Source organism: Antrostomus carolinensis, unplaced genomic scaffold, assembly GCF_000700745.2.
Source record: "Antrostomus carolinensis isolate BGI_N321 unplaced genomic scaffold, ASM70074v2 scaffold3418, whole genome shotgun sequence".
NCBI classification, from domain to species: domain Eukaryota; kingdom Metazoa; phylum Chordata; class Aves; order Caprimulgiformes; family Caprimulgidae; genus Antrostomus; species Antrostomus carolinensis.
The window spans coordinates 22,821-39,812 of NW_010330723.1; the positions used below are offsets into that span (position 1 = coordinate 22,821).

Sequence of the window (16,992 nt, forward strand, 5' to 3'; positions counted from 1 at the left end):
TGTCCTTCAAGGGTGATGACTCAGCTCCCATATAGTTTAAAAATGAGATTAAAAGACTCAAAATAACAGAGAAGAGGAAGGGGAAAAATGGCATGAAAGTTAGCAGCTGCTCGCACAAGAGATGGACACATCACTACATGCAAGGATTAATTAAACTAATCCCTTCCATATTTTCAAGTTGATTTGCACGCCAACCAACGAGCTATTGGTACTGCTGCATAATGAAATGTAACGCATCTTTTGGTTTTGGATGAGGAAGTAAGTAAACTTGCATCAGTTTGCACTTGAGATTTAAGCAGTGATACTGAGCTATAGTTAGCATATTATCTATGACATGAATAGCTGCATGAGGTTTTTGTTTCCTGGATATATCTAATTCTTGCTGCAGATGCTAATGAAGACTCTTCTCCATGTAACCATGTTGAATAGAGGAAAATGTGGTGGGATTAGAAAGTAAAAGGCATTTGAGAAGAACATCTTTGCAGCTTGCTAACCTAAAATTCCCCTTCCCTCCCTCTCTTCCTCCTCCCTTTTAAATTAATAGCAGTCCAAGAGGTGAGGATCATGCCCAAGTCACTGGTTTGCCACTGCAAACACAAAAGGACAGACAGACAGATACATACAGGCACAGGGGCAGCATGTAGCAACTGACCCAAGGCAAACCACATGCTGAGCCCTTTGTAAGGCATGCTAGAGTCACTTAGGTTTCTTTAAAATACAAAAACACTCGCCCCAACCCAGGGGAAAAAAAAAACAACAAAAAACCAAAAAACAAAACAATCCCAAAAGTTTCTTGCAGAGCCAAATGTGAAGAACACATTTGTAAAAATGCACAATTCCAGCAGCTAACAGAAATATTAGAGGAACTTCCTTCCATCTTCCATAGAATCCCTAGTAAAGCTCTCCCCAAATCACACCATAGAAGAGAAAGTATCGGGGCATCCAGCTCCAAACCATGCTTGAATTTCACCTCTTACTATCTCTCTCAGTACCACTGATGTGATTTGGGCGTGGGTTCTAGTGAGGCAGAACTTGGAAAACAATGACATTTTGCTGGAGCTAGAAAAGTGCAAATATTAAGAGATAACAGGAACAGAGTGGATGTATCGATGTCCCATTGGCTACCCACAATTCATTTGCAGAAGTCACCTTTGAGGTCTGTACTGAAATTTTCAACAGAATTTCTGAGCATGCAAAAGGTTGTGACTTTAAAAGTCACCACCAGCTTCAGTAAAGATTGGGGCCAGATCCCCCCTAGACTTACAGAATAGCCCAGTTTGCCTTCCATTTAGTGAGAAAGCAAACTAGACTGGGCTAAGAAAATCATGATCATCTAATACCGTGAAGGAGGACACAGGTATTTCTCCATCTTTCCCCAACACACCAAGATGCACTGAGGGCATGTGGTGAGTTTAATAGCAGAGGCAGGCATCAAGTTTATCTAAATGGCACAGCTGCAAGTTCGTTTTGCATTCAGTTAAATTCTGAGTAGTTTAATCAAAAAAGTAATCTGGAAATAAGTGACAAATTTCTTTATTCATTAAGAGCAAGCTGTCCTTAAAAAGGCAAATCAAAGCAGGCTGCTGGGAGCTCAGATCAGCATACGCTCTTTCAGTAGCAGCATTGATATTTACCAGCAGAGAAGACTTTCATACCCTGAGTTTGTGCCATGCTCCCTTTGAGTCACTCTGACAATCAAAAGGAAATAAAAATCTGATCAACCATTATTACCTGTGTCCCAGCCACCGCTCGAGGCTCGTATCAAGTCCCTACAGACATTCCCATGGGTACATTACACATCTAATGTGCCAAGCTGTGGCATAGAGAAAAACACTGTCGTTGTATCTTCAGTTTCAAACATCACATTTTGCTTAAGAGTTAACAGCCAACAAAGAAAAATTTGCTTTACTTTTCTTATGTGTAGAGATGTTTCTACTACTGCAACAAGTTTTTCTACTCTCATAAAGGCTTCCTTAATGCAGAGGCCTGCAAATGATCTATCAGAGTCCACATCTTCCCTTGATGTCCACAATGCTAGAATTAATTTCATTGAGGAACATAAGATTGGGCTGCTAAGTCCCACGAACACAATTGCTATTTTTCCCCCCACATTTTGAAATCTCTGATGCAGAAATCTTGATTTCTTTATCCAGTGGCTTTTTTGTGAAAAGTCGTTAACAGCACATGCATCTTTCATTTTGTGAGGAACAAGCAGAAGATCAAGAAGATTCTGCATGACCACAGGTCTGTCTGTTTGAGGCACTTTTGAGCAAGTTCATTATGAATCAACTAAGCAACTGTTGTTAATGTTCACTCGGAGTTAAATGTTTCTCAGAATATTTACACCTGTCCAACCTCTTCCTCACTCCACAGGCTGTTCAGCATACCATACGCTCAGGTGTGCAGGCCTGTGTTCTGCTAGACACAATGCAAGTTTTACTTGGTTTTAGAGCACAACAAATTGAATAAATACAGTGAAGTTATAAGAGCCTGAACTCCCTGAGTAATAAAACAAAAATAACTCAGTTGCTCTGAGGAACTGTCCTAGGGCATCATCACTTGAGAAATCAAAGCATACCACTGGTTTTGCTTGGTGGGTAGAATCAAAACCAAAGGAACTAAATCAGTGAGGAAGCGGGTACTTCAGAAATTATTTCCAAGCTGCACTGTCATTAGAAGACTACACTGGCTCCTTAGGTATATTGCTTTTTTATGAGGCTGTATTTTGGCTTAGCCATTCACCCCTCAAACCAGGAGCAAGTCTACTTACAGAAAGAAGAGTCTATGCAGATGCTGGGTCAAGGGTCTTTTCCCTCTGAAGCATGCCTGTGTATCACTGGTGGCATTATGTATGTCATTTAAGATGACATATCCAAGGAAAGCCAGTATCCTGATCTTATTCCATTTAGGATACCAAACAATCAAAATGCTCAGCTATATATTTCACAAAGCCCCAGCTGAGATCTATGGAGTTAGACTTACTGTTTTTAAATTAACTTTATGGTTTATAACTTATGCTTGTCAGAATGCTTCCAAAGAACCTCACGCATGCATGTATATTGTTAAGAGATCAGAAAAGCTAGGATGATTCATGAAAATAGTTGTTACTGTTACCCAAGACAATCATGACCCAAGTGCTTCCTTGCAACTGTACAGCTACAGAGTGCCTACATGTCTTGGAACAAAAATTCTCTGGAGATACAGCACTCGCACTAATGTTGCAATCCACCACTTGCAATAATGTCATAAGCTAACTTAAAAGCTGCAAAATATGACTCAAATGCGCTGTTACATCTTTATATAGTCTGCATGGGCAAGTGGTGTTCACTTTTCTACGTGTTTGCTTCAGAACTTAAACTGAATAGAACTCTGATATGGATGAAAGCAGGTTTTAGCAGATTTCCTGTCCTGCACCAGGGACCTGAAAAATGTTTCAACATTTGTTTAAAAATGATTTTCACGTGAAAATTCCCATTTAGAGGTTTCCAGTTTATGATCACCAATTTCAAGTCAATAAGCAGAAGGGTATCTGAACAAAACATTATACAGTGCTTTGTAAAGTGAAGCTGTTAATCTGATTTAGATTGTTTCATTTCCAGCTCCATGACTCTCCATTTCCAGTCAGTAGCCTTGCTGAAGGCAAGGTGTCCCTAACTTCCTTGAGATATTTTTGGTGGCAGAAATTTATATTAATTGTACTGAACTGATGCAAAGAACCTGCTAACACTCCAATAATGGAAAGTACACATGAAATAAAGCAGATTTAAAAACCATCAAGACAATGCATTTTTCTCATTTATTCAAATCTTCTGCAGGAAGTAAACACTGAAAGATTTAAAAAAACTTCACACTGCAGTATGTACAGTTTTGTGAAAACACATGAGGAAATTAATTTCTAATAAAAAATGAGACCAGTTAGATAAATTACTGAAGACACATCACAATAAAATTGGTTGTGGTAAAATCCCAAATTTTTACGTATGGCAATGAAAAATCAATATTTCTTTGCTTTACAGGGATGGAATAGTCCTGGTACAATATTTCAATTATGCAAAATGGAGTCCTGAACGTACATGACTGATTATAGGTGTATGAGTACTTAATGTTTTAAGTAGTTTTGCATTTTTTTTTTCCCCAGACCCTTTTGATTTGAAGCACATTCTTTCACAAAGCTAAAATACCACAGCAGAAGTCATGTCCAGAAGTGGAATACTGTTGTGTTTTGAACTGACCTGACTTGTTAAGACTTTTTTTTTTTGCCAACGCACAGATGCACAGGGTCCCCCATGCATTTTTCATGCAGCAGGTAATCACAACTTTAAATAAAAGTATTTCTCTATACATTCTTCCAGACTTGCAACTGTATACATACATGCAAAAGTTTTTAAACCTATGTGATCATATTTACACTTATACATGGAATATACATAACAAAAAAGATTAAAAGGTTTTTTTTTCCTTTGCATTAGAACAATACAAAATATGTATTTTTCATTAAGGAAACCACTATTTACATCACCTTTTAAAAACCAATTTCAACATATTATAGGTGTAACAAGTCAATATATTTACATTATATATAAATATATATAATATATACTTACCAGTTTACTCCTCTGTAAGATGTGGCAGAGAACAAACTGGTAATATCATGTCACTGACGTCAATGAGAGCTGTAATACTTTCACCAACATTTAACAGGGAAAATTTAAACCATTCATTTCTTTCTTTTAAAAACACTTGTAAATTAAAAATTTAAAAACATTACTAAGAGTAAATAGCTAAGAAAAGTGAAAGTTATGGCTGAATTCCCTTTTGATCTTGTAACGTTTATAAACTTCTCAAGCTGAGCCAGCTAGTTATGTTGTACTGGTAGAGAAGCCCTCTAGCAGAACACCTTTGATTCTGTGGCCATGCTTTACCCCCCCATGATTTCCTCAAACTTTGGCAGAGACACTAGAAATCTGGTTCTCTCAGTCCCGTACACTTTCCTCTGGAAAGAAAAGGTGTATCTGCATGGCAATTACAAGTCAATCCCCAAGTCTAGGTAGCTGGAGTGCAACACCACTGCAGCGGGTGAAGCGGCATGAGCTGCAGATGTCCCCTCAAGCAAGGCACTGGGGACTCGGCAACCCAACTGCTGCTGATGGTGCAACTGCTCTCAGTTAGGCCAGGTTAAAGCGAATTCAGGTGTAAGTCCCAGGGGGCTGCAATTACAGCTTTAAGTGTGGCACAGAACCATCCCTAACTTACTACTTCATTGCTCCATGGGGTGGAGGCAGCTTTCTCCCAGCAGTCTCACCCAGCTACAACCAGGATGTGATCTACTTCTCTCCCTCCCTGCTTCTTTGATGGTGAGATCACACAGCACTATCATCAGCCCTGCACCTCTTTGCCTACACAGCTACTGATGCCAATATCTGACAAGGCCCCATTTTCCCTCAAGTTCATAGTCTAACAGCCTTGCTGAAACTTCAGTCTCCTGAGTTTGCAGAGCTATCTTTGACGCTTCCGGTCCCACAGACTGAGGAAGCATATTGAGGACAGCCAAAATGCAAATCCTAATAGTGAATGTCTACTGAACCAAGGAGACAGGAGTTGCTGAGAATACCAAGCATTACTCAGATGACCTCGGTTTATCATTCATCTACAGGGACTGGTTGGAAAGGATCTTTGTGTTGCTTGGGAAAAGATGGCCAGCCCTACCAGTCCTTCTGCTGGTGCAGCAAACCCAGCTCCTGCACCCCTCTTCTGATGGAAAAGTCCCCAAGGAAAACAATGGTAACTCCTTGTTACTCACCCATGCTACAAGATAAAAAATGACTCAAGAACCTTTGGTCCTCAGGTTTAAAGGCTGTAAATGTGGATGGGGCAGATTTTAAAGATCTCTCTTCCCTAGGGAGGGATAACAGTGATATTGCAGAATTTCACATCAGAGACTGTTGCCTTCTTAGCAGCTGACTGAAGAGCATTAAGTTAGCATGCCCTACCCTCTTCTCAAGAGCCTCATTTTTATGTTACCTGCTGCTTGAGATTGCAATGTCTACAAGAGGCAAGATTCTTCCATGAACAGCATGTTCTAAACTTAAATTCTTGTGTATTATAGTTTACTGATGTCTGTGAGACTGGTAATACCCTTTCAAATAACATCACCGAAAAAGAAAGCTAAATCATTAACTGGTCAAGCTGTTAATATTTTTAACTTAAAAGTTTCATAAAACTTTAAAAACTAAATGTTCAAAAGTATATATTATAACAATAGACTACCACAGAATAAATACACAGGTAAGCACTCTCCTGGACTCCAATAGTAGTTTTTGTTAGGATTAGACTCTCCTCCCTGCTTTTCATCTTCACTTCGTTTAGATGAAGTTTTTCCAACCAGATTATTTCACATCCTTTCAAGCTGCATTTTTCTGTGGAGCCCTTCAAGTAAATTATAGCCCTGTATTTACTCTGGGGATCATCTATTATTCTATATTGTATATATTTCCTAGCTATATATACATTGTTTCAAGAAAAATAATCAATTAAGACTTTAAGAGACATTTAATGGATGGAACAAACACCTCTTTTTAATATTTCTGCTGGGTTGACTCATATAAAAAGAATTCAGTTCCACTGTCAATCCAAAATATACTTTATCTCGTTAATGATTATTTTATGAGACATCTGAATTGTCATTGGGCCACTTATAAATGCAATATTAAAGACAAACAAAATTTTATTTTTATATTATACTTCAGACAATGACATTTAAAATGATATTAGATTTGTGTGAAGGTTTTAAAATATAAATCTTCTTTGTACAGCCCATTAATATATTACGCTTCACCCAAATAACATAAAAATATATCTTTAAATTGCTCTGCTATTTCTCATATAAACCAGGGGGAATGTTTTATGTTGGATACTGCCAAATATTTGTGTTCCCTAAAAGAAGGTATCCCCCAGTGGGGTAAAACAGAATAGTGGTGCATTTTCCAGCTGGCAGACAGGAGAACTCCCATTCAGGAGAGACTGTACTGGAAAGAAGGGAAACTGATCCCAGGCAGGGAGTGGAGGATGAGAGGGGGACAACAGCTTGCTCAGGCTCGGCAAGCCAACAGGCTGGGAAAACCAGAAAGGAAAAGAGCAAAATGCCCCATCATTCATCTCTGCTATGCAAACAAGAGATGGACAGAAACAGCAGTTTTGTCATGTCATTGGCTCTCAATGGTGAAAACAGTCAAAATTAAAACACTGTAGCTTTCATTACCCGTGCAAGCCAACTACTTATCTGTTTGCTGATAGCACAGGGGATTATCACTGAAATTCAAAGCTACAGAGAACATTTTTTTTCCAGGGGAGGAAAAAGTTGAGCAAAACTTACGGTTGCCAATAATGCAGATAATTTAGAGGAACTGGGTTTTGTCTTCCTCCTCCTTCTCCATGAGAAATTAGGGCTGCAAATGGAGTTAACACTGACAGTGCTAAGACAAAAGCAGAGCCACATGGCTCTTCCCCAGCCAGCAATTCTGTTAAGGTGTCTCAGCTTCGACCACAATTTTCAGTTACTCCCATCTCAGGCTGATATTGCCAGATGTTACAAATCACAGCACAGGTGGGAATTGAGGAAAAGGGCAGAGGAGGACTTCTCTAACTTGTCCCACTGTTCATTACAGAACATGACAAAGCCACAATTTTATCCTCAGTGCAACCTGAAAAATTATTCTAAAACCAGGTTTTCTGCAGTGAAAGGGTAGTGCATTAAATCATGCATCAGCTGTTCAGAGAGTAATAAATATTGGCAGAATATGGATTCTTTTCCCTGGTTGTAGGAAGAGGCCACCACATTTTTCATTAAAATCCCATTCTATCTTTGAGTGGAAGTCTGATGTGCTGCTTTAGCGCAGTTGGTATTCTTCTTGCAGAGGAAGCACGATGGTGCTAAACAGACAGTTCCACTCATCCGCTACACTAACTTGCCACCATTTTCCTCACTAAACTTTCTAATCACACTACTCCAAGAGGCATTTTGCCTTTCCCTTTAGCAGGGAAGTGACAGGAATGCACTGACAAAGACTCATGCAGTAATTGCATGGCCTGTGAAAATCTGCTCTTTGTATAAAAACTTAGGAAAAACCCCCTTAATTGTAACTAGAACTCGTAACTATGGCTGTGGATTCTGAGGAAGGCATTTGTCAAGAGCAGGGCATGGAAGAATAGATTTTACACCACTATTCTGGCAGGACCACAAACAAGATTTAAAAATAACAATAAAAATTTTGGAAGCACTAAAAAATACATTTCAGTGCATTTCAATTATTAACACTGACACAGGTTTTTCAATATGACAAGCTAATACCTTGGACGGACTGCTCCATTTCTTAGAAGTTATTCTTAAAATTTCACAAAACATACTAAACATTCAAAAAAAAAAAAAAAAGAGTAAACTGTCTCTATGCTCAGGCTTCCAAAAAATAAGGGTTATTTTACAGGAAGGGAAGAAACGCAGCATTTCCACCACCTAGGCTGTACGCTTACGCTTTATGTTATACCAAAAACTTGCAGATCCAAATAAGACTCTAATCAAAGAGTACTCATAACTTAATCTGATGCATACAGAAATGTCTTGTACAAACTACAACCTTTCTAGTTTCCTTGTGACTACTGTAAAGCAAATTTTATCTACATGTATTTTAAATAACATCACCAGAAAAATAAAAAGTTTATCAAATGAAAACATGTTTCAATTAGACCATGCTTTTTCTAAAATCATGCTCAATTTATACAGTAGTCAAGTCCATACTCATTTTTCATTTTTTTTTTTTTTTTTTCTTTTTTAAACAAAGATTCAAAATCACTGATCGTAAACTCATTGAGGATGCTGTAGTTTATTCTGGCTCTTTTTTGATTGTTAGCACTTTTTCTAGAAGTCCATGCACTTCTCCATTCACACCATGTTGATGAGAGGTCTTACTCCCCATATGGCTGTTGTAAGGGCTTCTTAAGTTACTAAAAGGAGTTTTAAGCTCTGCATCAGTTGTCAACTCCTCTTTGATTGTAACATGAGTTGAACTGTCAGTACATGAAAGTTCATTCCAGATTTCTTTGTCATGTGCTTCTTGGCTACTAACAGAGTTGCCACCTTTCTGTAACATGTAGTACAATATTGGATTTGTTTTGGTCAGTCTTGGAGAGTCTTTTTCATAATCGTTCTTGTCCATACCTGTGATCACCCATCTGATGGGCCCTTTTTCACTGGGCAGAGGACACATGCTAAACTGGTCAGGCTCAAGTCTAGATACTGTACTCCCCAAATGTTCAGGGAAGGGGGAACTGGCAGGACTTTTTACCGCTACAGGATACTGAAATGTTCTATGATCTACACAACTGTTCTGTTGCACAGGGCTTGCCATTAACGCACTTACTGAAGAAATGCTGAATTCAGGTTTATTATTTGTTGCACTGGTTTTGTTTCCTTTTTTCTTGCCCTCCGTTAGTACGTTATTCCTATGTTGTGACAGATCTCTCTCACAGTTTTCTGAGAGAAGCAGCTGTTTCAACACATTAAAGCCTTTACTATCTCTAGACCAACTTCTATTTTCACTTTCGTTATTTGAACCATGACTTACAGCATATTTAAATTCAGCATCGCTTCTGCCGAATTTCAGTTCTTGCTGGTTAAGCAAAGGCCCATACAGTGCCTCTGGAGGAGAAGTGTGATTGTTTGCAGCATCAGACACATGACTTTTCACCTTTTTAAATGGACTTTCCAAAGGCTCAGAGGGAAGCTTCCTCTTCTTTGGTACTGTGCAAAGACTCTTTGATTCAAGCGGAGTCAGCTCATTGTTTCGGTGACTTCTGTCCAGCTCATCTGCAGGGTAACCATCCTGATTCTGCCTCAGCAACCAACTTAGCAGGCCATTTTTGGAAAAAGAGTAATCTTGAGGAGAAAGAGGCTCAGATTTCAACTCCTCATATGCTGGAGAAGCAGCTGTGTTTCTCTGCAATGAATGAACAAATCCTTGGAATTTGTTATCCTTGCACTCTCTTACTTGTACATTCGAATTATAAGGAACATCTGATTCTTCAGGTGGTTCAGTTTTTATTTTCACCGTCAATATTTGCTCATTCAAGGCTTTATCTGTCTGCTCTTGAGAACTTTCATCTCTTAAGAGCATCCTCTCTTTCTTTTCACTTTTACCTTTATTAGGAGTTCCCAGAAGCAGCTGAAGGACAGTGCGCCTTTCAAGGAGATTTTCTATTTCTGAACCTGGAAGTCCTTGTTCAGTGGATGCAGGCTGACAACTGAATATTTTGTTATTTTCTTCATGTGTACTCAATTTATTTGTAAGCAGAGGGCTGTTCAATCTATCAATCAAGCCTACAGGTTTATCCGTGTTCCCTGTTAGCAGCTGCTTGCTAGCTCTTTGTTCTTCACCTGACATGGAAGTCTGCATGCCACACTGAGCAAGGTTCTGCAACAGCTTGCTGGCACTGAAAGCTGAAGAGTTTTGGGGACTATCGTTCCTACTCAGCTTGGATCCTTGAATTTCTTTGCTTTTAGAAAGGTCCATCAAATGTTTAGATGCGGGATTGACCAGCCTGTCCGGCTGGATGCTGCAGGCATATGGTGGCGAGCTACGCTTGAAGGCCAACGATTGGTATGAGAGATTTATAGGAGAGTCTGCTTTTGCAGAACCCAGCAAAGGTGGAGTGCTTAATGGAGTCATTCGATTTGCACTGGGACTGTCAGTGACAGGAGTCCTTTTACCAGTCTGTACAGTGAATTTTGCCACATCAGCTGCACTGTGTGGTCCCTGAGGGTCATTACTCTTGTCTACCTTTTCTTCACTCTTATGCCCAAGTAACAGCTGAAGTAGTGTTACTTTCTGATGAGGATTCAGCTTAGAAGCTTTCGGAGTGTCTTTGTCTTCCTTGTTCTCTGGGCAGGAAACTTTTGGATCCCAGTTATGAAGCAAGGACTGAGTCAGGTTATCCAGTGGTGGACCTGGCTCTGTTTTATCTGTCCTCTGTTTAAAGGATAGGTCTATAGGAAGACAGTTAGAATGGGAGCTTTCATCATCACTGCTGTCGTCTTCTGTGAAACTAGGATTGTTGTCTGAATACTCATCAATAGTGGTTGGTGTGCTGCCATCTTCAAAAAGGCTGACTCTCTCACTCTGTTCATACCCTTTTACATGTTTGGTGGTATTCTGGCTTTTCAGAAGATGCAAGAGCAAACTGTTGCTGGGAGAGGTTTTCAGGTTACTCCTTTCCAAAGTACTTTTGTAACCCACATTTTTGGGAGGCGAATGCATGACTCCCACTGAACTCTGAAATGGTGCCGTATTGTTTTTGCTGGATACCATTTTGGTTGATGATCCTGTTTGACCATTGACATGGCTTGTCATTCCTTTTGCTAAACCAAATTGGCCAGTATCTTTCTGAGTGCTTTCTTGTAATCTGGCCATAGCTGCAAGTCTCTCACTTGCTATTTGATTTGCATTTTGTGCTTTTAAAGCATGTTCCCTGGAGTACTGCTGCAAGTGAGCTTCACTTGAAAGGAGTAAAGCTAGCTGACTGCATGCTACGCTGGGCTTCGGTGAAGCAGCAGGACTAGATCGTTTCTCTACCATGCTTGCAACAGCTTGTAATCTTGCAGCACATGACAGTGGTTCATTTATCACTTTAGTTCCAGTCTGCACGGCACGAGGAGATTCTATAAACCTCTCTTTGGGCAGGTTCTTTGTTATATCAGGCAGGCTGCTGTCCAGCTTCTGATCTTTTGCTTTGCTCTTCTTCAGTAGAGTCTTCAGGTGACTGGATGCAACACCATAGCACCTTAAATCTTTCTCCACTTGTAAAGAATCATGGCTAAGGGAATACCCTTGCTCCTTAAGGCTCTGCCTAATCTGCTGTGACAGAGCAACACTCTGCAGCCTAGAGCTGAATGACTGAAGCAAAGAGGCAAGTAACGTGCTATCCTGTTTGCCTTTAGGCACATTTTCAACCATGCCAGCTAACAAAGCTTCCTTTTTTCCATCTAAATCCACAATGGAATCGGACAACCGCCTTCTCTTTGCTGCATTCCAGTCTTCAGAAGACTGCAACAGTCTTGCTTTTTTGAGGTGCAGCATGCCAGATCCCTGATATGTATTTGTATTAAGAACTGGACCATTACTTTGACAGCTGGGAAATATATTTCCAGAAATCTTAAAGTTTTGATCCTCTCCACTACGCCCAGTAGACTTTTTGTCAACTGCAGTACCTGAGCCTCCTGCTGCTTGATGCATTAGTAATCCCTCTAGGTAAGTTAGAACAACAGAATCCTGGTGCATCTCAGAGCCAAGCTCTTCTCCATGAGTCATGTTCAATAAAAGTTTCCAAAGGAGCTCTGGTTCTATTCACTTCGAAGACTACTTTTGCTGTAAGCTAAATTGAGATGCAGAGTTAAAAAATAATATGTAGATGTCTATAGTGTTTTCTCACAGACTTTCAGAAACAATATAAAATGTCATATTCCAAGCAGGCTTCTTCCAGTGTATATTGATTGATGAGCCAGGTTTCCAATCATATCAATCTGCTGATATCTAGAATATTTGTGAAAGACGTCTAGGAGGAGCGCTCAAAACACAGTTCCACAGTAATAAAGTTCCACTAAGTATTTGCTGCCTTCTTTCTCCACAAAGCCAGCTTGTTTTTCATCTTTTTCCATCTCCACCAAGCACATAAAATTCCTAAGTGAAAAAAACAAAACAAAAAACAAAAACAAAGAACAAGTGGTCAAGAGAGAAAATATTTAGGATAAATCAAATTGCATAAGACTTTTTTTTCTTTTTAAGCACATTGTCTTAAGACAGAGATTCAGGATATATAAGCAATAACCACATTCCAGAAGAAATTAAAAGTCAAGTAATAGACAAAGTACATGGTAACTAATTTAAATAATTTTGTGAAAACAACTGAAACAAAATTTTACACAAAAAGGAAGCTTAGCTATCACAAGCATAGCTACTACAAGTGTTTATCAAATTTCTCTATCCTACAGCTCAAAATAAGGAATAGCAGCCATGAACGTAAAGTCTTAAAACACTCTTAAATATAGTTTTCAGAAAAGTTACATTTGAATTTACTTCACAGTTTCATCAGCCTTTCTTCTTAGTACATAAATACACCGGATATGCAGACTATCACTCTAAAAGAGAATTAATGGAAAAGGGCATGCCTAAAGAAGTTTAGGTTCATGTTCAATCTGTTTTCAAATAGCAGAATAGGCAGCATCATATCCAAGTACATTTTTGTTTGGCAGGTAGATGATACCACTAAAAGCAGAAACCAAGCTGCTACTGCTGCTCAGGACCATCTAGTAATGCAAAGTCTAGTATGACAGCACAACAGGGAGGAAATCTGTTGCTCTTACAACTCCCAACTGCCACAAGTCATTAGAAGTGTCATGTGATAGGAGCAGTGAAAAGGGTGCTTATGTCCCTGGTAGGATATAAATCCTGATATAAAAGTCCTCCCTTTGCTGGAGGATTTCTACCTTTACATTCTTTCCATGTATTCAACACATAATAGTGAAAAAAAAACAAAACAAAAAACAACAAAACCAAAAAACCACAACAAGTCTTCCATGCAGTCTTGTTATTTTCCAAGAGCGTAGAATATCTCTACTCAAAACTTCCCTGGATGAGGCAGTCTGTTATAAAAAGCTGCTTTAAAAAGCACAACAATGGTGCTTATGCTAGATGCATCTCTTCTGGTTTAGTTATAACTGGTCAATGATAGCATCAACAGTTCAGACAGTCACCACAGTTCAATATTGAGATCATTACACCACATGTGCCTACTCCTTCACTCATTCAGTTCTAAACTGGCATAAATATTCAACACGAGCTAGCCAAGTGTCTTTCCACATATCCAACTCTGCAATTTGCTTTCAAAGACTAAAAGCCCATTGAAAACTTGTATTTACAAGTTTAAAAAGGATGTACACAGATTAAATACTTGCCTCCTTGAAGTGAATGAATATTTTATGATTGATTTCCCAGAAATTATTTTTTAATTCAAAAGTTACAGGCAACTAGAAGTCAGAAAAATACTGAAAGAAGTAAAGAAACAGAAGAAAAACTAGTAGCTACAATGTTAACAGCTCATATATGCCTCTGTGCATGCTCCCTTCCTAGATTTTAAGTCATTTAGAGAAACTCTAAAAACTGATCTCTCTCAAAAAAACCGAAACCAAAACACAAACCCAATCAAACAAAAACCAAACAAAAAACCCACCAATGCATTGTAGTGTAAATGTGTATACCCACGTATCTAAATATCAAGCAAAAAGTTGGTAGCTGTTGCTGGGGTCTCAGTACTTCTCTCAGAAAATACATGTCTACATTAACCAGCATTTACATAATTAACTGTAGAAGACACAGTGTTCATTTAAATATATACAACTTAAATGTGGATTCATCTAATTAAAAATTACCAGTCATCTTACTGTTCCTTCAAAAAACCGTGTACCTCTGGGTGGGTTTTGCAGCGTTTCGATCCAAACTAGACTAAAATCAGAAATAGCAAATCCTTGAAAAATCAGGGTTTCTAATTAATACATCAAGTATTAATTAGAATCAAGCAACTACAACATCAATGCAGCTAGACTTATTTCCTCAAATATTTGGGAATGCACTTTATCTGGAAAATACAGTTTTCCAGCTTCCAAAAATAAACTGTTTCTCTGCAGCCACATTTTAATATTTTGAAAAGGAATTAAGCTGATAGCATGTAATTTTTAAAAAGGAGTTGATATGGAATATCCCATTGGCATACCCAAATGCCAACTTAAGTTTATTAATTTAAATATTCCTCTCCCCCTTAGATCTTGCACTTGTAGACTAACAAAACATGAAGTCCTTTGCTTTCAGTGCCAAAAAATGCAAACACTGCTATGTTATCAGCATTTCTCTCATAACAAATCCCAGGCTGAAAGCAAAATGCAACACTATTCTAGCTACTAAAAAGAAACCCAGCTCTGTCCCAGCTAAAAACCAGGACAGGAGTGAGTACTACTTGATATCCTGTGTTTTGCATTTAAGAGAATAAAACTGGGGGTTTGTTGTTTTTTTCCCCCAAGATTTATTACTATCTGATAAAAGCAAGCCTTGCAGGCTACTTTTAAGATAAAGTCCCAAACAAATGCACCACTAAGCCAATGTTCAGTAAAACTTTATGTATTACAGCTCAGAGTAATTAAAAAAAGACAATGCATTTATACAAATCCCTCGGGTTCTCAAAAAGCCTGTTGCAAGAGAGGACACTTGTAGCCAGTACAGTTTACATACAAAAACTCCTTTAAGAAGTGCTTTGCCACTTTTTTCTTGTAATTATTCACTGTTGATGCAAAGGAGCCTTCATTAAAAAGAATGCAATCTGAAAACCACCTAACATAAGGAATGGGACATCTGTGATCCTTCTAAAGAGCTTTTTCTGACCTAGTGTTGCAACAGGTATTACAGCCTTATAAGCTTACATGACCTAATGTATAATACACAAATGTGATGAAGTCATCTGTCAGGAACTGAAATTACAGTATAAAAAAAGAGTCTCTAAACTTACACTTTAGTTGTGATGGAAAACCAGCTAGTGAATTTCAGGGCTCGAAGGCAATTTCTTAACTAAGCATTTCCAGCAAGTTCTGAACTTAGTATGCTTTTCTTCCACTATCTGAAGTGGGGTCATGTGGAAACTGAATCAGCTTTGGAAATTAACATTTAGCTGGACACTGAGAAACCATTTAGCAACCTTTTAAAAATGTAAAGACTGTACTAGAGAATCTCTGTGGACCCACTGAAGGGTTAGTAATTTTTCTTGCTATTAAATACTATTCCAGAAATTACCAGAACAGAGGAAAGAAAAAAAAAAAAAAAAAAACCCACAAACATACAGAAATAAAGCAGAAGAGAAAGAAGCCCTACAGCAATATATCTCATATTTCCCAGTAAGAGCCAAAATAACCTTACTGCAACAAGCCTCTAACATTAACCTCTATTTACTATGAATCTCTAGACTTAAAAATTATATTTAAGTCTTGTTACAATATTAATTGATAAATTAAAGTTGACCTGCTTTCTTGACCACTTAACTACTGTATATGTACTGGTTTTTGATGTTTCAACTATCTTCTCCCAGATCTCCGTATCTTAGCAAATAAATGAAACACTTGTTTTGCAGAGACTGTTTTCAGAACCTTAACGAACATGCACCGATCACAGCTCATTAAGCCATATTTACCTCGACAAAACTAAAGCAGCAGCAGGATTTGCAGCACAAATACTGTAACCTGGGGAGACACTCCCCGGGTCGAGCATACCATGGGAAATCAGTCCTATAGCCTTTCAAAATGTGCCTAAGGAGAAACTGTGGGCAGAATAGGGAAGATAAGAGAATATTAAAATATATACTGAACTGTGTACTTCCAGACTATTAATGCTACTTTTACAGCTGTTGGAGTTTATCTTTGCTTGCAAACTACAGATATATTTAGCCATCACAAAGATTTTTTTTTTTAAGTTATAATAAACTTTAGAATCCTTTGCTCACCATAAGGCATTACTGCTGCAAAAGATAGTAACACTTGAAATCACATCTTCTAATAGGTTAAACCACAACAACATCTGAGCCAATGGCTTTTTACTCCTGAATATTTATTTATTAAGAATTCTTTGAATTAACAAATGCCTTGACTGTAAAACCTAATTGGAGGCTCTCAAACAGCAGCCTCCAGGTTAACCCAATAGATATTCAGCTGCTGCCATTTAAGACATTAAGAATTCAGACTAGCAAAATGACATCTATAAGACATTTTTCCAATACCCAGACTAGTATTACTAGTTAAATTCCTTTGCTAAATGGAACAGAGAACCATAGTAAATTAACAACAACAATACTAGACTAGTATTATTTGAGTAGTAGGGCTACATAATCTCATGGGGATAACTCAAAAGTTTA

General features: G+C 38.4%; 1 protein-coding gene across 1 annotated transcript; it reads right to left on the reverse strand.

Moving 5' to 3' along the window:
- Positions 1–8,859: 8,859 nt before the first annotated feature.
- Positions 8,860–12,356, reverse strand: NRIP1 (nuclear receptor interacting protein 1). The gene has a single exon (XM_010172987.2). The coding sequence runs from the start codon at positions 12,354–12,356 to the stop codon at positions 8,877–8,879; it is 3,480 nt and encodes a 1,159-aa protein (XP_010171289.1). The 3' UTR covers positions 8,860–8,876.
- Positions 12,357–16,992: the final 4,636 nt, after the last annotated feature.